Source organism: Heterodontus francisci, chromosome 6 (genome assembly GCF_036365525.1).
Source record: "Heterodontus francisci isolate sHetFra1 chromosome 6, sHetFra1.hap1, whole genome shotgun sequence".
Lineage (NCBI taxonomy): Eukaryota > Metazoa > Chordata > Chondrichthyes > Heterodontiformes > Heterodontidae > Heterodontus > Heterodontus francisci.
Window position 1 is genome coordinate 132,241,658 of NC_090376.1, and position 26,698 is coordinate 132,268,355.

Here is a 26,698-nt window from a genome sequence, read left to right on the forward strand (position 1 = left end):
TTGCTCTCCCTGCTGATCGTTGGAAACAAACACTGAATGAAGCTCAATGCTTTCCATTAAAAGTTCCACCACTAAAGTCCTCATTTTGCATAATTTTACATGAAAGCACCAAATTGCCCTGGTTATGCTATTGCAATATTGCCATTCCATAAGTAGCATATAAAATGTGTAAATAGGTCTGCAACTTTAAATGAAGAAATAAGATTTTGCAGCATAAAATAGTATAGCCTTCAATAACTACAGCTTATTCAAAAAAAAAATCACTGGCTTGCTGTAAGACTTTCAAAAAGAGAGATAATTAATAGTTTTGTTCACAAACTCCAAAACAAAATTCTAAACTGAACAATTTTTAAATCCTCAAGAGTCTCTAGAACTTTGTGAAAATACTGTTTGTTTATACAATACAAACTAGGGAAACAGTTAGATCCAAAGGTTTTAGCAGGTGCCAGTATATGAAGCAGTAATAATGCTGTACTGCAAGGTTACCAAGACATTGATCACCGAAGTGCAAAAAAAAATGAAATACATTTCAACATGAATCTATAAGCAAGAGCAAAAGCAGCACTGTTATCCTCTGCAGGAGTCCAATATTCATATAATCAGACTTTTTAAAAAAATCATTGCATGCATACCCACCCTTTGACTTCAGAGATACAGAGCAGACACCTGACCCAAGCCCTGCAGGACTATTACTTTTGTATGAGCGCTCACGTGAAGCAAGGCTGCACGATGTAGTGTCTACAGAGGAAGACAGTAGCAGATAAGCAGCAGAGATTTAATGACAGAAACACGACAGCAGCAAGAATAAGCAAAGAAGCTATTTATAGATATATTTACAAGCACAAACTTAGCCAGCTGTAAGCTTTCAGAAGTCAAACTTGAAGTTTTGTTTCTGATTTAATTCTGGTAATTCAGCACGTTTGCATTTTGTCAGTGCTGATGCAATGGAGCCAACCTTTTTTTAAAAAAATGTGATAATAGTGTCCCAGAGTGCATAAATTACTATCAAGTAACAATGCTGTAAAATCTGCATCAAAAGACAAACGTTTCAAAATTCATGTATAAACTTAATTTACTTCAGTACTCTACTGATGAAAGAGGGTATACAAAACTACAATAATAAAGCCACAGGATGGAATAGGTTAGGCAGGTGAGACAGACAGACTTACTCAGCAGCTGTGGTTGAGACTGCGGCAAGGAAAGGGGCTGTCCAAACACAAATGGGCTGTGAACAAGGGAAGAGGAAGGCTTTGCAGCTTGACCAAAGACGCTAGAAGCTGGGAGGGAAGGCTGTGACTGAATGGTATTCAGTATGGCACTCAGCTGGTCACCTGTAGCAGGCAAAATTAATTAAGACTGTTTGGTTCCTGAACTCCCTCAATTGATACCTTCCAATGATATTATATTGGCATGAAAGTCTGGGGAACATGAAACTATTTTTCATACCACTTACCCATCAAGTTAAAAAACAAGGACTGCATGAATCACGACTTATAATCTGGCCTTAGTTGTCGTTCACCTGCTTTTAAAGCATTTAGACAACAATTCTTCATGACTAGCATAAATGGGCAGTCGTTTCCAAAATCTAAGCTTACATTGCAGCAATTAATATAATTCCCATAAATCTGGAAGACTCTTTTTCAAAATGTATACGCTCACAAGTAGTAATATTTTTGACCTGTTAGCATCTTCGAACTTTACGCAGAATTAAGATTTCAAGACAAAGTCCAGCATGGATTTTACTCATTCTGCTCTTTTGATGTGCAAAACAGCAGCAAAGCACCAAGTGTGCCTAGACTAAAGAATTTCTCTGATCTCAAACAGAACTTATGCACACCTACCATCAAAAGTACTACTGTAGGAGTACATTCTGCTGTGGGAAAATTCTCCAGCCTTAAGGCGATTTCAATGGAAGACAGAGATGAATCTTTCCCAAGTCTCCCTTCATTACAAGGATCTGCTTTGTTCATTTATTCTCAGATGTGATTCCTTCTAACTATCCTGCTAATCCAAGGGAGTTACGGTTGTTGGGCAAAAGACAGTTTCTTCCAAAGTCCTTGCTATTCTTCAATCTGGCTCTCTTTCAGGGCTCCCTACGTAGAATCATCGAATGACTACAGCACAGGAGGCAGCCATTTGGCCCATCGTGTCCGGTGCCAGCTCTCAAGAGTAATTCAGCTAGTTTCACTTCCCTGCCCTTCACTCGTAGCCCTGCTAATTCATTCTCTTCTGATGCTCATCTAATTCCCTTTTAAGAGTCCCGATTGTATCTGCCTCCATCACACACTCAGGCAGTGCATTCCAGATCCTAACAACTCACTGTGTAAAAGAAGTTTTTCTTCACGTCATTGTTGGTTCTTTTGCTAATCACCTTAAATCTGTGTCCTCTGGGTTTCAACTTTTCCACCAAATGTAACCGTTTCTTTCTACTCTGTTTTGACCCCTCATAATTTTGAGCACCTCTATCAAATCTCCTCTGAGAACAACCCGAGCTTCTCCAATCTATCCACGTACCTGAAGTCCCTCATCCTCCCTAAAGTGCAGTGCCCAGAATTGGACACAATGCTCCAGTTGAGGTCGAACCAGTGTTTTATACAGGTTCACCATAATTTCCTTGCTTTTTTGCTCTAAGCTTCCATTTATAAAGCTCAGGATCCTGTTTGCCTTTTTAACCACTTTCTCAACCTGCCCTGCCACTTTTAACAATTTGTACCTGGAGGTCCCTCTGTTCCTGCATCCCCTTTAGAACTGTGCTTTTTATTTTATATCGGCTCTTCACTTTCTTCCTACCAAAAGGTATCTCTTCACGCTTCTCTGCATTAAATTTCATGAATTACTGTTCTTTATATTATTATGCGGATGAGGAGCTGGATTTGCTGATGCATTTCGAGCAACACCATCCTGTTTTTTAAAGTCACTTTCCAGTGCCTTAAGAATTCATGATAATCCTTGCTGACTAATGTGCAACAATGTTTGTCAACTTTGCTCAGCTGTGACACTCATCCAAGTCAGAGGCAGTAGGTTCAAGCCCCACTCCAGAACTTGAGCACATGATCTTAGCTGACACTTCAATGAAGAAGTGCTGCATTGTCAGAGGGTCTGTCATGCAAATCAAACACTAAAACAAGACTCGGCCTGCCTCTTCAGGGAGATACAAGAGATTCCACGGTACCTTTTTTGTAGAGGCACATGGTGTTCTCCTGTTGCCCTGTCCAACAATCAGCCCTCAACCAACATCACCAAAACAGATTAACTAATTATTCACCTCAATTATGTATGCGAGGGCTTGATATATGCCTACAAAACAAGTGACAGAACTCAAAATGAGTTAGTTGGCTGGGACATTCTAATGTGACAGGTACTAGTTAAATATAATACTTTTGCTTTTTAGGTACCTTGAAACTATATGCTGGCAGAAATACAAGCACTTACTTTTATCACTTATTAGTTAGTAAGTATTAGTAAGATTGACAGGTTTTGAATTGTATTATCTGAAATCAATGAGTCAAACTGTAGATTTTTGACCAATGCAATACCCCAAAGACTTTCATTGGCAAAATGCAAAAATAACCATGTTTGAATACAGAAAATTAATGACTGAACCAAAAGCTTTTCTAAACTTTTACAAGAAAGTCATTCGATGATTTAACCACAGGACAGCCAAATTAAAATATGCAGAACATAGAGTTTACAGGGTGCTAACAACTGAATCAGAAGAAACATATACTTCAATATGTATTCCAAAAGGTTTAGAGGGATTTGACTAATGATGCACGAAACTCGGCTTTTTTTTTTTATCCCCAAGGTTGCGGCATGCCTATGCACAAGTCTAATCCCCTGTCGCTGAAATTTGATAGTCAGTTTGGAGAAAATGTTTCACCACAGAAGTTTCAAGAACTTTCTGGTTGACAATTATTTCTAAGGCACAGAGGAAAAGCCCTGTCCACGTTCTCAATATCTGAGAGAGGACACCATTCTGAAATTAGAATTAACCTGCTGGAAAGGACAATTCCCTGAGATGTTAGAAAACAGGCACCTATAAAACACAAGGCAATGTTTTAGATTCAACGGAGATTTCCATAAATTGTTGAGAAATGCATGTTTTTAGAAATTCTTTCATGGAATGTGAGCATTGCTGGCAAAGCCAGCATTTGTTGTTTATCTCTAATTGCCCTCGAGAAAGTGGTGGTGAGCCATCTTCTTGAACCACTGCAGTCCATCAGGTGTAGGCACACCCACAGTGCTGTTAGGAAGGAGTTCCAGGTTTTTGAGCTAGTGACAATGAAGCAACAGCAATACAAACCCAAGTCAGGATGATATGAGGCTTGAAGGGGAACTTGCAGGTGCTGTTGTTCCCATGCGTCTTCTGCCCTTGTCCTTCAAGCTGGTAGTGGACATAGGTTTAGAAGGTGCTGTCAAAGGAGGCTTGACAGTTACTGCAGTGCATCTTGTATATGGTACACACTGCTGCCACTGTGGTGGAGTCAGTGAATGTTTAAGGTGGTGGATGGGGTGGCAATCAAGTGGGCTGCTTTGTCCTGAATGGTGTCGAGCTTCTCGAGTGTGTTGTTGCAGCTGCTCTCATCCAGGTAAGTGGAGAGTTTTCCATTACACTCTTGACTTGCGTCTTGTAGATTGTGGACAGGCTTTGGGGAGTCAGGAAGCAAGTTACCCACCACAGAATTCTCAGCCTTGGACCTGCTCTTGTAGCCACAGTATTTATATGGCTGGTCCAGTTAAATTTCTGGTCAATGGTAACTCCCAGGATGTTGATAGAACGGGGATTCAGTGACAGTCATGTCATTGAATATCAAGGGGAGATGGTTAGATTCGCTCTTGTTGGAGATCGTCATTGTCTGACACTTGTGTGGGGCAAATGTTACTCGCTACTTTTCAGCCCAAGCCTGAACATTGCCCAGGTCTTGCTGCATATGGACACGGACTGCTTCAGCATCTGTGCAGTCACAAATGGTACTGAACACTGCAATCATCCCGATTTTTGACCTTATGATGGAGGAAAGGTCATTGATGAAGTAGCTGAAGATGGTTAGGCATAGGACACTACCCTGCGGAACTCCTGCAGTGATGTCCTGGCCTCCAACAACCATAATCATCTTCCTTTGTGCTAGGTATGACTCCAACCAGTGAAGCGTTCATCCGCTGCACCACCTTCCACCACCCCACCACCCCCCCCAACTGATTCCCACTGACTTCAATTTTGCTTGGGCTCCTTGGTGCCACACGGACAAATGGTGCCTTGATGTCAAGGGCAGTCACTCTCACCTTGCTTCTTGAATTCAGCTCTTTTGCCCATATTTGGACCACGGCTATAGCGAGGTCTGGAGCAGAGTGGCCCTGCCAGAACCCAATCCGAGCATTGGTGAGCGAGCAGGTTATTGCTCCGTAAGTGTCGCTTGATAGCACTGTCACCGACACCTTCCATCACTCTGATTGAGACAACAGATGGGGCGGCAATTGGCAGCATTGGATTTGTTCTGCTTTGTGCACAGGACATACCTGGGCAATTTTCTAAATTGTCGGGTAGATGCCAGTGTTGTAACTGCATTGGAACAACTTGGCTAGGTGCGCAGCTAGTTCTGGAGCACAAGTCTTCAGTACTATTGCCGGAATGATGTCAGGGCCCACAGCCTTTACTGTATCCAGTGCTTTCCACTGTTCCTTAATACCACGTGAAGTGAATCGAATTGGCTGAGGTCTGGCATCTGAGATTTTGGGGACCTCAGGAGGCGGCCAAGATAGATTAACTTGGCACTTCTCGCTGAAGATGGTTGCAAATGCTTCAGTCTTGCACTTAAATGCTGGGCTCCCCCATCAGTAAGGATAGGGATATTTGCGGAGCCTCCTCCGCCTCCTGCTAGTTGCTTAATTGTCCACCACCATTTGCGGTTGGATGTGGCAGGACCGCAGAGCTTAACTCTGTCTATAGTATGCTGCTTCCAATGTCCGGCATGCATGTAGTCCTATGTTGCAGCTTCACCAGGGCAACACCTTATTTTTAGACATGTCTCGTGCTGCTCTCGTATGCTCTCCTGCACTCCATTGAACCAGGGTTGATCCCCTGGCTTGATGGTAATGGTAGAGATATGCTGGGCCATGAGGTTAGATTGTGCTTGAATACAATTCTTCTGCTGCTAATGATTCGCAGCGCCTCATGGATGCCCGGTTTTGAGCCACTAGATCTATTCTGAACCTACCCCATTTAGCACAGTGGTAGTGCCACACAACACGACGGAGGGTGTCCTATCTTCACACTGACGACTTCTTCTCCACAAGGATTGTGTGGTGATCACTCCTACCAATACGGTCATGGAGAAATGCATCTGTGACAGTAGATTGGTGAGGGAGAGGTCAAGGTCAAGCAGGTTTCTCCCTCTTGTTGGTTCTCTCACCTGGCATCTATGTCCTTCAGGATTCGGCCAGTAGTGGTGCTACCGAGCCACTCTTGCTGATGGGCATTGAAGCCCTCCACCCAGAGTACATTCTGTGCCTTTCCTACCCTCAGTGCTTCTTCCAAATGGCATTCAACATGGAGAGTACTGATTCAACAGCTGAGGGAGGGCAGTAGGTGGTAATCAGCAGGCGGTTTCCTTGCCCATGTTTGACCTGATGCCATGAGACTTCATGGGGTCTGGCATCAATGTTGAGGACCCGCAGGGTAGCTCCCTCCTGACTATACACCACTGTGCTGCCACCTCTGCTGGGTCTGTTCTGCCGGTGGGACCGGACATACCCAGGGACAGTGACGGAGTAGTCTGGGACACTGGTGGTAAGGTATGATTCAGTGAGTATGACTATGTCAGGCTGTTGCTTGACTAAACTGTGGGACAGCTCTCCCAATTTTGGCACAAGTCCCAGATGTTAGCAGGGAGGACTTTGTAGGGTCGACTGGAAATATGGTGAAAAGCCAGTCACCGAAATGTAGTCCCCATGACGGCTTAAGAGGAGCAAAGATGAAGATAGACACAAATGGACTGCTACAACAGAAAGGCATTCCCAGTTCATATTTTGGAAGTAAAAATTAGACTAAAAATTGGTTGTTTCATTGAAACTGTGCACAAATGATTCATTTTAACATTTCCTAAGCTGTGGGGGAATTGCAAAAATGGAAGCAAGTATCCTTGAGGTATATTCTGACCAGCATATTCTTCAGGCAAATAATCTAAAGAATTTGAAGCAAAGGTTATTTATTTGAATTTTAAGAGAAGAGCACTGAGTTGGTGAAAGCACAGAATTGGACAGAGTACCTCAGACTACATTTGGACAATAAAAGATCAGAAATAAAATCTTCTCTCCTGGCATACTTGAAATTTTTTAATTTTTTAATTACAGTATCCAAGGAAAGTCAGCTGTTCAACAACCTTGGGTCAACTTACAAAATGAATCCAGGATAGGGATTCCTGAGCAATGTAAATTGACAGATTACTTGAAGAATTCCTGCCAGAATTGTATGTAACCTGGATTCCCTAGTCCAAGCACTGGCTGTGATACACATCCACAGATCCATAAAAGGACTGGGTGCTTTGAGAGATCAAGGAACAGCATCACTGTTGGGTGGCTGCAGGAGATCCAGTACTAAAACAATTGTTCATAAATCTACATGGTTAAATCCTGGCTTCTAAGTGTCTGAACTCTTTGCAGAGTGCTTTATGGTCCCAGAAGAACTGCTGGGTTTAGACAATTTGATCCCCACTACCCCACCAACTTTGTCATTTTGGAGGGAGCCTCTAGAAATGCAACTGGTGGCAATTAAACAGAATCCACTCCCTGAACTTGTTCTCTGGTGTGCCAAGTACTTATTCTGGACAAGTGTTTTGCCATGCTTCTGCCGATTCAGGAGGATAACTGAAAACTCAAAAAAAAAAAATCTGTAGCATTTCAGAAGGTGGTGTATGGACTATGTACTCTGGCACTGAGGATCTGTTAGGCTGGTCTTTACCACAAACTCCTTGTACTTACTGGTACACAAAAAAGGTTGGTGTGAAAGAGGCCTCTCCTCCTTCAATCCCAAAAAAGAACTTAAACAGCAAGCCAATTTGAGGGATTTGAAGATGCTCAACACCTGGGGAAGGTGTCTTGAGACACTTTTGGACCAAACAGACGCAAGAGTTAAAATGTCTAATCAAGAATGGGTTTAGCAAATAATGGATATCCAACTGCTGGATGAAGAAAAATGCTACAGAAATAGCGAGCTTTCTGGCTCCATCAGGGCCTTAACAGCTCTTGAACTTCAAAACATACCATATTGAAGGAAATGTGAAACAGAGACTCTCTGTTTCTCAACAAAGAGAAAGAGGAAAAATAAGTTTTCAGTGTATTGTTAACCAATCAACTCCAAGATTCCCTCACATAGCTCAGAGTGGCCAATTTAAGAGCAGTACTTGGTCTGGAAATAAATCAGTTTGGTCCTCACTTAACCCGGAATGGTGCTGAAGTCATTAACTAGGAAAAGGAAAAAATCTACTTGAATGAACTTGACTTTAAAGAACATTAAACAGGGCAAAAAGGCAGCATGCTGAGATGCAAAGTTACTAAAAGTTTTGACAGATATTTTACACACGATTGAAGCCATAAAATCTTGATGAATATGCAACTAGCTTATTGAATCAAGTGATGCTTAAAATGTCTTCCGTAAATAGGACACAAAGATTAAATCTTTGCATTACAGTCCAGTCATTCTACAAGTCAACTAATTGAAAACATTTGAGACAAAGTAATTAGATTTTGAAAATGTGCCACTCTAACCAAGTGAAAATTTGAAGTGTTTAAGGAATTATCAAGACACAACATGAATTACACCATAGGAATGATATTGCAAACTACTTATTCAATTTACTTAAATTTCAAGTTGAGTTTTGAGCATTGTGTTGTACTCTACCAATTTTACAAAGTTACTGGGCAAATGAAGCTCAACAGATTCCATTGAATTAACAAGAGAAAAGTTTTGTTTTGGAAGGAAAATTTTACCTTGTTACAGTTGCTGAAAGCAGTATTTCCTCTTATTACTTGAATACAGAAAAACAAATGTATACTCCATAATATCCCCACTCACCTGGCTCTGTGAAGGACCCTAAATCAAGGTCTGCAGTCATTTCATCTTTAAAAAAGAAAATTGAGATATATTTAGCATAAAACCTCATTAATTCAATGTTGTCAATATACTAGTTTAGCTGCTTAAACAAAAAAAAAGAGCCCAGCGTTAAAATACTTTTAGGATAAAAGTTTACTGGTTATTAAAGTTTAAAAAAATATGAACCCAGTGAAAATTTAGGCACTGACAAAGAGTAACAAAAATCTACTTTGATGCCAGTCACAACACACTTCAAATTGAAATGATTGCGTATGCTAAGCAGGCTCTACAGTATTAAGTGTACTAGTGACATCTTAGAATCATAGAATGGTTACAACGCAGGAGGCAGTCACCCAGCTCTCTGCAAGAGCAACTCAGCTAGTCCCACTCCCCTGCCTTTTCCCCAGAGCCCTGCAATTATTTTTCTTTCAGGTAATTATCCAACACCTTTTTGAAAGCCACAATTGATTCTGCCTCCACCACACTCGCAGGCAATGCATTACAGATTCTAAACACACGTTGCACGAAAGTTTTTCCTTATGTCACCTCTGGTTCTTTTGCCATTCACCTTAAATCAGTGTCCTCTGGTTCTTGACCATTTCACTAATGGGAACAGTTTCACCCTATCCACTCTATTAACAGTCCTCATGATCTTTTACACCTTTATCAAATCTCCTCTCAACCTCTTCTCCAAGGAGAACAGCCCCAACTTCTCCAATCTAGCCTCGTAACTAATGTCCCTCATTCCTGAAACCATTCCCTTAAATCTTCTCTGCACCCTCTCTAATGCCTTCACACCCTTCCTGAAGTGCAGTGCCCAGAATTGGACACAATATTCCAGTTCAGGCCAAAGCAATATTTATTAAGATTCTTCATAACTTACTTGCATTTTGTACTTTATGTCTTTATAAAACCCAGGATCCCATATGTTTTATTAACTGCTTTCTCAACCTGCCCTGCCACCTTCAACGATTTGTGCACATGTACCCGCAGATCCCTCTGCTCCTGCACCCCCTTCAGAGTTGTATCCTTTATTTTATATTGCCTCTCCTCGTTCTTCCTACCAAAATGTATCACTTCAATCTTCTCCGCATTAAATGTCATCTGCCACTGGTCCGCCCATTTCACCAGCCTATGTCCTCTTGAAGTTTATCACTATCCTCCCCATAGTTCACCATACTTGCAAGTTTTGTGCCATCCACAAATTTTGAAATTGTGTCCTGTATACCCAAATCTAGGTCACTAATATAGATCAAGAAAAGAAGTAGTCCTAATACCAATCCCAGGGGAACCCCACTACATACCTTCCTCTGGTCCAAAAAACAACTGTTTGCCACTACTGTTTCCTGACACTCACTCAGTCTACTTCATAACCATGCTGCCCACTGTCCCTTTTATTCGATGGGCTTTAAGTAGTCATTAGTTTGTGTCATTAATTATGCCACTCAGTTTGTCAGAAGCCTTTCCTACTTTCCAAACCCCTCACCCCTGCAAAAATGTAGAATGAAGAAAGCTCTAATCAAAGCATTTTAAGCCCAATTAACCAAAAACTTCCTTTAGAATGATGTCTGAAATATACATGCACTTATACAGTATTAAAATGGTCTTAAAATTATTCAGTTCATCCTTAATATTCCAAAGTTCTTCAGTCCTCTATGATATTCAAAAGAATCTTTAGTTTTTTTGTTGATTGCAATATTGCAAAGCAGCATGTGTAAACAATCCACCAATAAACTGCCTTGATTGCACATGGCACTGCAAGATTTTCAAATGAATAAGTCAAAGGGCAGCACCAAGGGTTTACCGCTGAGTGGTAGGATACAGGAGGAACTACATACATACACATATATACAACAAAATCTGCAGCTTGATGAGCCATTCTTTACAAGGAGAAATGGAAAAATATTAAACCCTTTTGTATACTTAGATGCTTGATTGCAGTTACAGCATGTCACCTGTTTTTCCAACTGGCCACAAAGGTTTTCCTCTGTGATGGAGGAATTATAAAAAAGAAAATAAGAAATGGATCACTGAAATGACAGCCAGCAGGTGGCAGAGTAGAAAGGTGAAGAGAAGCTAACTTTTAAAATAATTTAATATGCTTGTCTATTCATCCATGCTGAAATCATTTTTCTTAAATCTTTTAGGTTCAGTCTGTGATGCATCCTTCCTTCTTCTGGAGTTACAAAACAACTTTAATTAAAGCGCCTTTAATTTAATAAAACATCCCAAGGCACTTCACAGGAGCATTATAAAAAGAAATATGTTTCAGAGCCCACAAAACGATATACTTGGGCAAATGACCAAAAGCTTGATCAAAGAGGTAGGTTTTAAGGAGCATCTCAAAAGAGAATTAGAGGGGTTTAGGGAGGCAATTCCAGAGGATAAAGGCTTTATATCAACAAGCATATTTATTGAAGCTATTATTTCTGAGATTTTGGCACACTTGTATGTTACAGAAATGCCTACTGTATTTAATCATTCCAAAATGGGGCAGTACCAGGACTAAACTCTAAATCTTATTTCTCAACATCCAAACAACTCCAATTAGTTGGCATAGAAACATTTATAATAGACTTAAGCAAAATAAACCCAGCTGAAGGTGCTTCAACCAGTAACAAAAACAAGACAATGCAAAATTCACTCACAGTATGTGGATTCCCTCCAATTAAATACACAAATGATTTTCACACACCTTTGGCATTTGCAAGGCTATAGTCAAATCCTTGGGAGTTGTTGCCAATAGCACTCCTGTTGAAGGGGGGAGCCATGAAAGGACTGGGAGGAGGTGTCTGAGGTGCTTGATCCAGCAGTGCTTGTTCTGTCAAAGGAAACTATTTTAAGAGTTTTTGCAAAAATTGTAACTAGAGCAACTCATCTCATATTTAAAAATGTATTTACATTGGGACCAAAATTCATTTAGACTAATTATGGTCTTAAAACAGAGATTTTATACTGCATTTCATTTAAAAAAAAGCAAGATATTTATGCAAATGTTTGGGGTTACACAAGGATTAACAGTGTGAACCTTCCAGTTTCTGCATTATTAATCCAGTATACCTTCTGGCTAGAGGGGTGGAGGGTGAAGAGAAGAGGGAAACAGCAGCCTTTACAGAACAAAGGAGCAATCCAGTTTGCGTTTTGGGGTCCTAGGCCTTTTGAGAGGTCTCATTTAAGGTTGAACTTTGGAATAGCTTTAATGGTTCATTGGGTGAGTTCGTATTGGGAAAGAATTCTGAATTTGAGGCCAAAAATACAACTTTATAAATTTGGTTTGCACCCCTGGTAACATATTTACTCAGAGACAGAACTGAAGACAGCATGCCCTGACTTGATCAGATTCCTCAAAATTAGGACATCCATGAATTAAAATTTGTAGGATCTTTACCCACTTACAAAGAAACTACGGTAGTAAAATATATCCATTTTACTTGGTAGGCAGCAATAAAAGTTGAGGGGTGCTCGCTATAAAAAATAAATCCACATTTTACAGCCTCCATCCTGGTAATATCCAAGATGAAGACAACAGCAGCAAGTTGCTAATTGCAGGGGTCAGTTTCCAAGGGTGCCCACTGTGCAACTATGGATGCCACTGCTGCCTACTTCATCATGATCAAACATCATTAAAGTCTAGAATCTCCACTAATTTAGTTTGTCAGTGCCTTTGCCCAACTTTTTCCAAAAAATGGAAGATTCTCTACTCGGCATACCCATTAAGACATGATGGCCTAAAATATTAGGCTTGAATTCATCAATGATTAAATCACTGTTTATACAGTGTGTTTGTACAAAAGCTCTGTCCAAGGTAAAACACACAGGCAGAGATGATCTTCTTCAATGTTTCAGCAATGCAGGACTTTTGACCTCTTTTCTAGTCCCACGCAATTTCCTTGCTTTGTGACTGACTGAATATGCATGAAGTGCTCCTGCTGGGATTCTCACAGCCAAAGTGAGACTGTCACTGATCCGCAGGGAAATACTAACAATGCTGCTGCAGCACCTAAGGAAATCGGGCACAACTAAAGGGGCTGCAGTGTCCTAAACAATGGAGCTAACATCCTGTCGCTCTCAGCAGAGGTCTGCATACTTAATTATTTGATCCCAGTCTGGAGAGAGAAGAGGCTCCTACACGGCCCTCATGAGAAGTTGAAGGAAAACAGACTTGTAATAAGAGTGCGACCTATGGAAGAAAACCCAGACAAGTAGAGCACACAAGGTTTTACGGCATAAAGTGCAAATTAAAGATTCACCTGATAAAATAATTTCAATGGGATAGCTACTTCAAGTGGTGCTTTGTGGAATTCAACTTATAACTATGTGCAGGATCAAAATGAAGAATTAGGTTTTAGTTTTCAACCTTTAATATAGTTTGAAAATACTACTGCAGACAGAACTGTTCTGCACGATAAGATCAATTAACTTGTGAGCAACCTACCCTCTTCATGTCTCAGGTACTGGTTACCACCTCGGTCTCTAGCCAAGGACCAGGCCTCTCCATCACCGCTTTCACAGAATTCCACCATACTGTTCTTATCAAGCTGGATCCACGTGCCCTCGTGGTTTGTCACCTATTATACAAATAACACTTTGGTTCCACTCTATATTTAATCATAGAATTTGGGGACTCCAGAGTTGAGGTTGTTTAAATACTTTACATTTCAGAATTTAAAATACCTTAGCTGTTCCAGTTCGCAATTACTTGGAATGACCCTTTTTACTGACAAATTATTACAAAATGTGATGCAAATGAAAATACTGAATACTGTGACAGTTTATTGAACTTCTGAAATTTTAACCATTGACTGCTAAAAAGACTACTCTGAAATTAAACACAATGGACCACAATTTGATGGAGTAGGGCATCTCATAACATGATTGTTAGTTAAGCAGTTTTTCCTGCAACCTTCAGTTCAAAATATTTTTGCCCTGCAATATACCAGATGTGCAAGCTCAATCTGGAGCAAGGACAACAGGGCACCCAGGATAAAAGCAAAGTGCTGGAAATACTCAACAGGTCTGGCAGCAACTGTGGAGATAGAGCAGAATTAACGTTTCAGGTCTGCGACCTTTCATCAGAACCAGCAAAAATTAAAAATGTTACGGGCTTTCAGCAAGTGAAAGAATGGGGGGGGGGGGGGGGGGGAAAAAGGAGAAAAGAACAAAGGGCAGGCGTGTGATAGGGCGGAGGGCAGGAGAGATTAAATGAAAAAGATGCCATGGAACAAAGGCAAAGGGAGTGCTAACAGTTGTAGTAAAAGACAAAGCATTAGTTGAGAGAGTGTTATTAGCAGAATAATGAACAGCTCTGTCCAAAAGCAAACACGCTTGAGGCAGGCACATGGTTAAAAAATAAAGAAAATTTAAAAGAAAATTAAAATGGCAGAAATTGTTGAACTCAATGTTGAGTCCAGAAGGCTGTAGAGTGCCTAATCAGAAGAAGGTGCTGTTCCTCAAGCCTACACTGAGCTTCACTGGAACACTGTAGCAGGCCAAGGGCAGAAATGTGGGCATGAGAGCAGGGTGGAGAATTAAAATGACAGGTGTCCAGAAGCTCGCGGTCATGCTTGCGGACTGAGTAGTGGTGTTGCGGAACTCTACAATTTTATTTTTTTTTAAGCAATGTGCCTGCCTTAAACCTGTTGCCATGTTTTTACTTTTGCCCAGAATTGTTCATTATTCTGCTATTAATACTCTCTCTGGACTAATGCTTTGTCTTCTACTACAACTATTAGCACTCACTTTGCCTTTTGTTCTGTGACTTCTCTGTCGTTAATCTCTCCTGCCCTTTGCCCTATCACACATCTGCCCTTTTGTTGTTGTTCCCCCCCCCACCCTTTCACTTGATCAAAGCCCATTACATTTTAAACTTTTGCCATTTCTGATGAAAGGTCATAGACCTGAAACGTTAACTCTGCTTCCATCTCCACAGGTGCTGCCAGACCTGCTGAGTACTTCCAGCACATTCTGTTTTTATTTCCGATTTCCAGCATCCGCAGTATGTCGCTTCTATTTTAGGACATTTGGAACTTTGGAAAATGAGGAACTGATTCTGCACCTCTGCAACCAATTAGATTAAAGGTTTCAGCAATAAACCGAGGAAGGGCTAAAAAACAAAGGCAAATTCAATATCAAATTAAGTATAGAAAGAGAAACAGAGCAGAGAGAAAGAGACAAAGTAAAGGAAAACAAACGTAAAATTTGATATTTTTAAAACCTCCAACAATTCACAACCCGAAGAACTGACACGTCACACTTTTAATTGTTCACTTTCTGGGCCAGAGATTGATTGGCGGCAGTGTTCCCTGTAAGTTGCACGTGCAAAGCCACACAGAGACCTGGAAGTTACTGCACAGGCCGCTCAACAAGCTTCCTAAGATAAAAGTGAAATACTGCAGATGCTGGAAATCTGAAATAAAAACAAAAAATGCTGGAAATACTCAGCAGGTCTGGCAACATCTGTGGAGAGAGAAGCAGAGTTAACGTTTCAGGTCAGTGACCTTTCATCAGAACTGGTAAAGGTTGGAAATGTAATAGGTTTTAAGCAAATAAAGCAGAGGTGGGACAAAAGAGAACAAAAGGGAAGGTACTGATAGAACAGAGGGTCACAGAGAATAACTGACCAGAAGGTCATGGAACAAAGGCAAAGGGTGTGTTAATGGTGTGGTGAAAGACAAAGCATTAGTGCAGAGAGGGTGTTAAATGACGGAATAATGAACAGCCCTGGCCAAATGCACAAACATGAAAAAAGAGAGTGGGCAGGCACATGGCAAAAAAATGAATGTTGAAACAAACTAAAATAAAATAAAAAATAAAACTAAAAATAAAAAACAGGGGGGGAGGGGCCTGTCATGCTCTGAAATTGTTGAACTCAATGTTCAGTCCAGTAGGCTGTAGCGTGCCTAATTGGTAAATAAGATGCTGTTCCTCGAACTTGCGTTGATGTTCAGTGGAACACTGCAGCAAGCCCAGGGCAGAGATGTGGGCATGAGAGCAGGGGGTGGGGTATATTGAAATGGCAAACGACAGGAAGCTTGGGGTCATGTTTTCGGACTGAGCAAAGGTGTTCCGCAAAGCCCGAGTTTCCTGTCGCTTGCTATTTCAAAACACCCCCCTGCTCTCATGCCCACATCTCTGTCCTGGGCTTGCTGCAGTGTTCCAGTGAACATCAACGCAAGCATCTCATTTACCGATTAGGCATGCTACAGCCTACCGGACTAAACACTGAGTTCAATCATTTCAGAGATTGTTTTCCCTTCTTTTTTCTTTTTATTTTAGTTTGTTTCATCATTCACTTTTATATTATGTGCCTGCCCACTTTTTTTTTCATGTTTGTGCTTTTGGTTAAGGATGTTCATTATTCTGTCTTTTAACACCTTCTCTGCACTAATGCTTTGTCTTTCACCACACCAATAACACACCCTTTGCCTTTGCTCCATGACCTTCTGGTCAGTTATTCTCTGTGACCCTCTGTCCTATCAACACCTTCCCTTTTGTTCTCTTTTGTCCCACCCCTGCTTTATTTTCGTAAAACCTATTACATTTCTAATCTTTGCCAGTTCTGATGAAAGGTCACTGACCTGAAACGTTAACTCTGCTTCTCTCTCCACAGATGTTGCCAGACCTGCTAAGTATTTCCAGCATTTTTTGTTTTTATTATTTAAACTTCCTAAGATTCTGTGCGTGTGCGGCCGTTGCAAAAAAACCAAATGAACATGTCGGGCAGAACTGAAAAAATTTAAGAGGGGACGCTGATTGGCAGTCATCAACAATTATGTAATTAAAAGGGCACTCACTATACTAGGCCTTACTACCTGCGGCGGGTGTAATGAGGAATTAAATATGCAAATACAGCAACTTCAGGAAATCCATGGAGGTCAAGCCCAAGATGCTGCATCCCTGAAGTCAACAACAGTGCAGAGCAAATCGACTAACAACTTGCGGCGATTCGTAATTCATTTCGCGTCACAAGTTGCTGGCAGATTTGCATACTAATAATGTGTCATTCACGTGCCGTTATTTTTTCAGCAAATTCCAGTCCAATAGATTTTTTTTTTTTAAATAAAAAGTGTGGTCTGTTCAGATTGTTTTTCAATGTTCAGCACCATTCTTAAATGATTTTTAAATACTGTAGTTAGAAATAATAAGGATCTGCAATAACAATTGGATCAGAGTAACTACAGGATTCGAAATGTGTGAATTATAGTTTACACAGTTTCACTTGACACTTACAGCAACTACTAAATTTAGAATAAGTCTGACACTAGTTATACACACAAAAATGCCAGATTCTGCTCAGTAATGTCAATAAAATCTGACTTTTAACACAATTTGGATGCCTAGTTTTGGCCTTCAAATTATAAAAGAACAGCCAGGATAAATATAGTTTATATATATGATATATATATATATATATAAATCCATCTAAAAATATAAATATATATATATTTCTAAAATAGAGATGTTTACAGCAACTTATATAATACACAATAGAAGTGTTTTTATTAATCTGCCATTTAAAGATAGAGTGATCAACATGATATTTATAATCAGTAAAGACAGCAGTTTCTGAAGTGTAGAATGCACAAAAGAAAATCAAATCAAAGCAACAGGTCATGTTGAATAATAGGATTTTGCAGCTCAAAAGCAGAGAATGCCCCTGCAGATCACCAAATTTGTTAAGTATGGTATAAAAGCTTCCACGATTTGTCATAGCATCCAAAGGCATCAATGCCTATTTTCTTAATGAAGAAATTATACCAATACCAGATGTCCTCATCATATTATGCAAAAGCTTGAAGACATCAGTTTTGCAGCATTTGCTCTAATGTGTTGATTGGTACCTGCAATAACACACTTTCATGAATCCATACCTCGCCTAATGCCTTGACTCTGTTCCCAAGAACTAACATTCCAATGGGGATACCTCTAAGGTTAGGGCAGCTCCTGATGTTGTGCCCTGAAGGCCCAGTCTTCACTACCTTATATACTCCTGGTCCGCCTTGCAGGAACATCTTTTCCTGCTCTTTCAACACTACTTCAATGGACCGACGTGAATTTACTTCTCTGAAGTAATCATCAGTGATGGATTTAGGCTCCTGGAAACAAAAGCAGACAGATACATTTGTTGTGCTGAAGCATTTGAATATACCTTTTTTAAAGCAGACTTGTACCAGAACACAAATTCAAGGCTCCATGATTGAAGCAATTTGAATAGCATTTATGCCACATAACACTAGAATCTGTTTTATAGGGTGAAAATCAACTGCCTTTGCCATCCATGTGCAAACATATGACAATCTGAACATCCAGCATCAGAAAGCAATCATGTGGCACAACATCAAAGTGCCCATAAGATCCCTTCACTGTCTCTAAATTGTCAGACTGTTCACCGACATCCAAGTACTGGATGAGCAGAAATTTACTCCAAATAAATATTAGGAAGACCAAAGCAATTGTCTTCAGTCTCTGCCGTAAACTTCATTCCCTAGCCACTAACTGCATCCCTCTCCACGGCAAATAGTCACAACCTTAATGCCATATTTGACCCCGAGATGAGCTTCGGACCACATATTCCCGTAATCACCAAGATCACCTATTATCACCTCCATAACATCGCCCAACTCTGCCACGCCTCAGCCCATTTGCTGCTGAAACCCTCATCCATGCCTTTGGCTATTCCAATAAACTCCGGACCGTTCTACCCTCATACCAAGTTCCATTCACCATCACACCCCTGTGCTCACTGACCTATAATGGCTTTCTGGTTCAGCAATGCCACAAGTTTAAAATTCTTATTCTTGTTTCAAATCCTTCCAAGGCCTTGCTCTTCGCCATCTCTAATCTCTTCCAGGCCCAGAACCCTCCAAGATATCTGCACTCCTCCAATTCTGGCTTCTTGAGCAACCGAATTTTAATCGCTCCACCACTGGCATCCGTGCCTTCAGCTGCCAAGGGCCTGCACTCAAAAATTACCTCCCTAAAGTGTTCTGTCTCTCTACCTTCCTCTCCTCCTCCTTTTACGATGCTCCTTAAAACCTACCTCTTTGCCCAAGCTTTAGGTCACCTGTCCTAATATCTCATGTGGACTGTTGTCAAATTTTGCTCTGATAATGCTTGTCAAGCACCTCTGGATGGCTTACTACATTAAAGAAGTTATATAAATACGTTATTGAGGTTGTTGAGAATTGCTAAACTCTTACAACCACAAGAATGCTGCAATGTTGTCAGTTCAGAGACTTAAGTTTGTATCTCTCTCAAAAGTAGAGTGCTCAACAATAGTCATTGTTAACTTTAGCGTAACAAAGTTGGCATTTACAAAGACTTCTGCAAGATCAGTGAAAGCGTTGCAGTGGGGGAAAACCTCTCTGGACAAATCAATTGATAGAATCATAGAATGGTTACAGCACAAAAGCAGGCTATTCGGCCCATCAGGTCCATGCCGGCTTTCTATAAGCGCTATTTAGCTAGTCCCACTTCCCCACTCTTTCCCCACAGCCTTTCAAATTCTCTCTTTTCGGTTACTTACCTAATTCCCTTTTGAAAGCCATGATTGAATTTGCCTCCGCCACACTCTCAAGGCAGTGCATTCCAGATCCTAACCATTCTTTCACAAACAAGGTTTTTCCTCGTGTTGCCTTAGGTTCTTTTGCCAATCATCTTAAATCTATTTCCTTCAGCTCTTGACCCTTCGGGCAATGAGAATAATTTCTCTCCACCTACTCTGTCTGGAACTGTGATTTTGATCACCTCTACCAAATCTCCTCACAACCTTCCCTTCTCTAAGGAAAACCACCCCAAGTTCTCCAATCTATCTTTGTAACTGAAGTCCCTCATACCATCCTAAAGTGCAATGCCCAGAATAAGACACAATACTCCAGTTGAGTCCAAACCAGTGTTTCATCAAGGTTAATTCCTTCCTTCCTTTTGTAACCTATGCCTCTATTCATAAAGCCCAGGATTCTGTATTTAGTTATCCACATATCATAGTCCCCTGTGCCTATTTGCACCTGCAGCTCATAACGCTTTGTGCGTCTGCATACGTGCACTGTAAACCTGAATTAGATCTATTCCTTAGTAGGGTGCCACGTAATCTCTTACTATTTTTTATTCTAATGCTACCTGTCTCCCTCCAAATCCGTTGTGCATCTCGTTTCTCCTTTCTAATGCTACATCCTCAATACCATCCCCCTGCCACCTTCTCCCATGGCACTAACAACCCACCACACGCAGACATTTGTCCTGGCCCTACTGAGGTGCAACCTGCTCAGTTTGTATATGTCCCACCTCCCCCAGAACCTGAAGGCCGGAATTTTACACCCTCCCAAACAGCGGGAAAGTGGCTGGGGGTCGAAAATGGAGCAGGAGGCTCAGGGGGCCCTTCCTGACACACTCCTGCCACCACTTTAAGCAGGGCGGCGGTGAAAAACCACCCGTCCACCCCAGGCCAATCAAGGCCATTTAACGGACTCTGTCCGCCACCATGGGGATTTTACCCGTGGCCTGTTGGGCAGCCCAGGCCCGAGAAAAGGTGCCTGACAAAAGCAGGAGGCTCTCTGACGGCAGGGGGGGGGAGACACACCCTGTACCCAATGGAGGGCTACCCCAACACGCCTCCCCTATCCCCCCAATCAACCACCCTTGCCTCGCTGGGGCCAGACCGATCGCCGCTGTCAAGGCAACAACAACTTACCTTGGTTCTGGGGCTGCCCGACATCATCATCTCGAAGCTGGGCTTCTGTCCCAGCAGTGGCCACTGCTCCCAGTGACGCTGCTGGGGTTAAGAGCTGCTGGCCCACTGATTGGCCGGCAGCTCCATTAGGCAGGACTCTTACCTCAAGCCGGTGGAAGTCCCACCTCAGAACAATTAAAGGCCAGGGAACTGCAAAATGCGGGTCGGATCCCCAGGCCATGTGGAAGTGGGTTCGCCACTGACTTTACAGTCGGTGGATGGCTCCCGTATGCCGAGGGAAAAATCCGGCTGAGGTGTTTTTGGAAAAAAGTACAAAAAACATTCCAAAGCATGGTCAGTGCAGATGGTATTTTCCTCAAGTTGACATCACTAATAAAATATTGCTATAAATTAATCCAGATATTTAATCCAAGTTACCTTTTACATCCCACTATAACCAACACAATTATAACCTAGCAAAACAACACACTCTTCCTGCCAGCTGTGGTTAATACATAGTTCTCCAGTAAAACATTCTGTCTGCCATATGATGTAACGCTACTTATCTAGATTTACTACCAATAGTCATGGAAGTTATAAACATTAATAAAATGAAAGAGCATAAATGTTACAGTTTGCTACCTCACATGATCTCTATTGTTTTTAACCTTTATTTGGCATACACATTTATAATACAATAATTAGTTATGAATAGCTTTCAAACTCCAAACTTGAGTTTGGCTAACATTTACAAACCCCTTGATATAAACCAATCCTCTTATTCAATTCTATTAACTCATCAGTCTTGAGGACTTCAGCATTCATCATTAACAATGGCTTGGTCTCTCTTCCACTGATGAAGCCATCTTGAAGGACCTCAACATGTTCAATAAAATATTCCTAACCAAAATACAGACAATGCTGGAAACATACAGCAGGTCTGTCAGCAACTGTAAGACGATGATAGGTTTGGGTCTTGCATGCAACACTTCGCCAGAACAGATAAAGTAAGCTAATGTTTTAGTAGCATTGGGGAAATAAAGAGGGTTTGGGAATTAAAGTCATTCCAATCAGAGGAAGTTAAGAGGTTGAATGATCTGCAATCTGATTATATAAACAGGATACTATTATGTGATGTAAACGATTACCACAATGAGGCAATAAAAAGACGTTAAGAGGACAAAAGAACTTGAATAGCCAAGATGGTGAAAAGCAGCAAGGAAGGCTGACATAAAGGGGGACCCTGAAAAAACAGAACAAGCCTGCATCTGTCAAAGGTTAGAAATGAAAACTAAAACTCAAGACAAGTAGGGGGAAATAAACAGATCCATCTTTTTCTGCTAGAACTTCTGTTCTGATAGGTCGACATCCGAAATGTCAACCTGATGCATCCCATATCTCCAGTACACTGCCTACAATGAAAATGGGGGAAATAGATATCCTTAACTTTGCTGGTAATTCAGCTGATCCCCAGACTTTTCCCTCACATCCAATCTTGACTCTTACACTTTTGGTCTCACTAATGCACTCTTCTGGTCACAACCTTATCTACTTTCTACAGAAAGCACTCCCATCTTGCTATCTTCTTTGATGTAAAGCATTCTGTAGCATTTAGAGCAACACATTTTTATGACCAACTCCTTCCTAGAAAGTTAATTGCGTCACTTCACAATAAATTCAATTTATAAGTAAATATCTTGAAGATGACAATCTTGGAGACAACATAACACATTCGGAAACCTTTTATACTGTGCTTATTTTTGTTCAGTAGATCTAGAAACAAAAATCTAACCTGAAAACACTGAACGAAGTCACATAGTACAAAACAGATGTCAAGATTGTTGATATGTAGGCATATTATAAACTAATTTTTAGCAAGATTGATTTTTTAAAACCCATTTATAACCTTTGATTAATTTTTTACAAAAGCATTAAGAGAGACTCTATTTGAGAAGCCAAACGTTAACCATTCATGTTTTAACTTACCTGATACCATATAATCTTGGAAGTCCATGATACGATATCCATGTCCCTAACTCCTTTGCTAGCATTAAAGACAATCTAATTAAAGTTTAAGGCAGACATGGAGAGGGTCCTAATTAAGATGCCAGAATATTTTGATGAAATTTGTCAAATTATTTAAAGCATTCGCATTTTATGTCAATTAGTCCAATTTTGAAACAGACCATTTGTAATTAAAATGTTCACATTACATGCCTGACCAGGGACTAAATCCCAGCCAGAGGATGTCACTGAAATCCAACCAACCATATATCTGGCTTCCATCCGTTCTCAACTGGCTTACTAAGTGGGGTAGCACATCTGAAGACATTCATGGCACATTCTTCAATCTTGCAGCAAAGCAAGGCACCCTTCTGTAGAATAAGCAACCAACAGCACTGGTATCCAAAATTAGTGTGGCAAATCGCCTATCTTCCCTCCCACTTCAAATAAGAGCAAGCAGATGAAAATTTCTGCAAAAGCAAGGAATGATATGAAAACAGAGCAAATAGAAAAGAAAGGCTGAAAATAATTAATACTGTTAAATACAAATTTCACTTTGTTTTCATTTTATCAGTTTATAAAAAAATTCAGAATCTCCTACAAAATGCAAGTTTTGCAATTGGCGTGTGCCCGAACTGTGTGTAAGGCAACAGAAAACTCTAGATAGGTCTGGAAGGCACAAAGCTTGCTTATCTTTTTGGATTGGCTCAAAGTTCACATTCAAAGAGAACCCAAATATTTCACTCAAAGAAAACACGAAACCAGAACCAATTACATCCCCGAGCTCTTGCAGCAGCCATCATGGCTCTCCAAACACTGCTGATACTTATGCCATAATATAACAAATTTAACAGTTTTTAAGGCATGGAAGGAGGAAATAAAAAAAGTCACAAAACACACCTTAAAACAGACCTATGCTATCTTATGCCTAAAATAGCATTCCATTACATAGGCTTACTCCACTCTCAAAAGACCTGGGTCCTTCCGTAATACTTCAATGGCCCAGCCCTAAACACTGCTTGGCTTAGGCTCCTGACTTCCAGGTGTACCAATACCCTACTACCCCCAAACATATTTAGACTTCATATTCTAACCTCAACAGTCCCGTGCCAAGAGGCCCCAGGTCTCACCTTTCTTAGCTCTGTGGGCCTAGCACCATGATCCAACAGCCCAGCTCCAAGTGCTCCTAAGACCCAGATCACTCGCCTTTCAGACATGATCTGTCATATGTAATTCCAGCCTCAACCTCTCCTGTCTACTACTTTGCGTAAACAAATCCCATCCAGGTCAAACCACACATTCCCAACAGTTTCCTAACCTTGTCTTCCCATGTGCATTCAAACAACTTCAAGACAGTATCTTATGACCAAGTATCTCCAACCTGGCGCAAGTTGACTACCTGCTTGCTGAGTATCCTCTGCTTAAAAAGAATGTAAACTAGAAATTGAATACGTCGCTGAAGAAAATTAGAACCAACTTGAGAGATTGGGAAGACATAGAAATGAGTAGATACAGCAGATACTTGCACAAAGAGTGAGACAAATAAACAAGGAATGAGAAAAGTATGCAAGAGCCCTGTTATGAATGCTGGACTTTGCAACATGATTAGGTTTTAAAAACTGTGACTTTTAAAAGTTTAAGATGGAGTCAGAGAATTCATGTGTGTCACATGAGGTGGGCATGCCGATTGATCTGCCACCATTTCTCTAAGCTGCACAGTCATTAATGGACGTAGATTTTCCCACAAGTAGTGCTATGAATGCGAATGTCATGGTGCGGGCATTGAGAAGCGTTATTTATCCGTTCTATTGCATAAAGTTAGTCTGCAATGTGATTTAGTCATCAATCTGGTAACAGTGGGAATCATCCTGGATTTGCATAATGAAGGGGTGGATTTGTTGTTAGGGAATGGCTTAGCTGCGGATAAGGCACTGGCGTCTCCAGTCGTTTCAGAAAAGGCAGTTGAGGTTGCAGAAATGGAAGTCATGCAGGAGGAATTTCCTGGAATATTCCTAGATTGTGTAGTGACAAAATCCCAGGCTCATAAGGTTAAACAAGATGAGAAGTGTTACGACCAGGTCTAGGGGTCTTTTACTGTCTTCATCTGGTCTTATTGTAACAGGGTTTAATCTTAAACACAGTGTTTTGAGCTCCCCCTTGGTCAATCCTTGTTCACCACTTTTCAATTATAAGGCAAAGAAATCAGCACAACCAGGTTTTCTCAGGTTTAAAGAGGAAAAGTGAAATTTATTAAACCTTAAACTTAAACTCTAATTCAGTTAACGCCTATGGATACACGCCGCGCCCCAAGCTAGCATGCATATGCGATATGTACATGCAGAGACAGAAAAGACAAGAAAAATAAAGTTAAAATGTTTGAAGCAATCTCTGGAGAGAGGGGTTTTTACTGTGCTTTGAGCTCACTGTTGTCCTTGATTGTAGGTAGTCTTGCTTTTCGTTGGGGCCCAGTATTCTTCTTAAACCTTGTTTCACTGTCGAAGACTTTTCTCTCTTGGGGTTCATGTATCTTCAATGGGTCTTCAGTTCCGTGAGAAAGGGATGGCAGCAGACAGGAGAGAGATCTTTTCAGTCCAGGAGCAAACAGCTTTCTCAGTTCAAATTCCCTGTGGCAAGTTCAAATTCAAAAAAACTCCAGCAGTCAGTCATGTGACAAAACTGGCCTGACCACGTCTGTTTGTGTATTCGGCCATCTTAGCAGTTAACCTGGAATGCTAGCCTCTCCACCATCAAAGCCTGGTAATCAAAATTCCATTGTGGATTAAATTGGAGCAAGGAGTGGCCCCTTTGTCCGTTCCAAGTACTGTCTGTTACTATGCATAAAAGTTCTTTCCGGCAAGTGGCCTGGCAATTCCTTGCGATAAGCCCTCTTTTCTTCCCAGGAGCAATTTTAAGCTTTAATGTTCATGTGGTGAAATAATGTGTGCCTCATTCTTGGCAGGTGGGGGCCTGCATGTCAGAAGGATTCAGTTGTTGTGGGGAACAATTTGGATGTTTGGTTGGCTGAAACTTTTTTCAAGGATTTGAATGGTGTTACGACCAGGTGAGAAAGGTGTCTAGGGGTCTTTTACTGTCTTCACCTGGTCTTATTTTAACAGCGTTTAATTTAAACATAGTGTTTTGAGCTTCCCCCTTGTTCACCACTTTCCAATTTTAAGGCAGAGAAACGAGCACAAACAGGCCTTCGTAGGTTTAAAGAGGAAAAGTGAAATTTATTAAAACTTAAACTCTAATTCGGTTAACGCCCACGGATATACGACGTGCCCACGCTACCATGCATGCGCGATACACACATGCAAATAGGGACAGAAGAGAGAAGAAAAAGAGAGGGGCTTGAGGCAATATCAGAAGAGTTTCCTGTTTACTGTGCTTCGAGCTCACTGTAGTTCTTTTGTAAGTAGTCTTGCTTCTTGTATCTTGTTCACTGTAGAAGACTTTTCTCTCTTGGGGTTCACGTGTCTTCAGTTCCATGAGAGAGATGGGAGCAGACAGGAGAGTGGTGTTCTCAGTCCAGAAGAAAAGAGCTTTCCGAGTTCAAATTCTCTGTGGCAAGTTCAAACTCTGCAACAGCCAGTTAGTCACGTGACTTAACTGGTCTGACCACTTCTGTGTATTGGGGAAGCAAGGACTGAGTCCTTTGTTCCAACACTGTCTGCTAGCATGCAAAAAAGGTCTTTCTGGCGAGGGACCTGGCAATTCCTTGTGACAGGCCCTCTTTTCTTCACAGGACCAGTTTTACGTTTTAATGTTCATGTGGCAAAAATGTGCGCCTCATTCTTGGTAGGTGGGGGCCTGTATGACAATGGGGATGTTGATGAAAAAGGCTCCAAAGCTGGCAATGGTGAATTGTTTAGCAGATAGTCTTGAGGTACAACAGGCAGACCCTGATTTAACAAGTTTATCTTAAATGGCATGTTCTG

The 26,698-nt window shown here is 41.1% G+C and overlaps 1 protein-coding gene across 12 annotated transcripts in view; it reads right to left on the bottom strand.

Annotated features, from left to right (window-relative positions):
- The window catches only part of mycbp2 (MYC binding protein 2), a 243,061-nt gene that overhangs the window by 54,572 nt on the left and 161,791 nt on the right, over positions 1–26,698 (bottom strand). For 7 of the 12 annotated variants that reach the window (XM_068034341.1, XM_068034347.1, XM_068034350.1 and 4 more), the window contains 6 exons: positions 17,959–18,183; positions 13,524–13,656; positions 11,784–11,909; positions 9,071–9,115; positions 1,170–1,331; positions 637–738 (listed from right to left, as the gene is read on the bottom strand). In XM_068034341.1, coding sequence (XP_067890442.1) covers positions 637–738; positions 1,170–1,331; positions 9,071–9,115; positions 11,784–11,909; positions 13,524–13,656; positions 17,959–18,183 — 793 coding nt within the window. Of the gene's footprint in view, positions 1–636; positions 739–1,169; positions 1,332–9,070; positions 9,116–11,783; positions 11,910–13,523; positions 13,657–17,958; positions 18,184–22,742; positions 22,818–26,698 lie in introns of all 12 variants that reach the window. The other 5 variants (XM_068034345.1, XM_068034343.1, XM_068034352.1 and 2 more) reach the window with 4 other exon arrangements.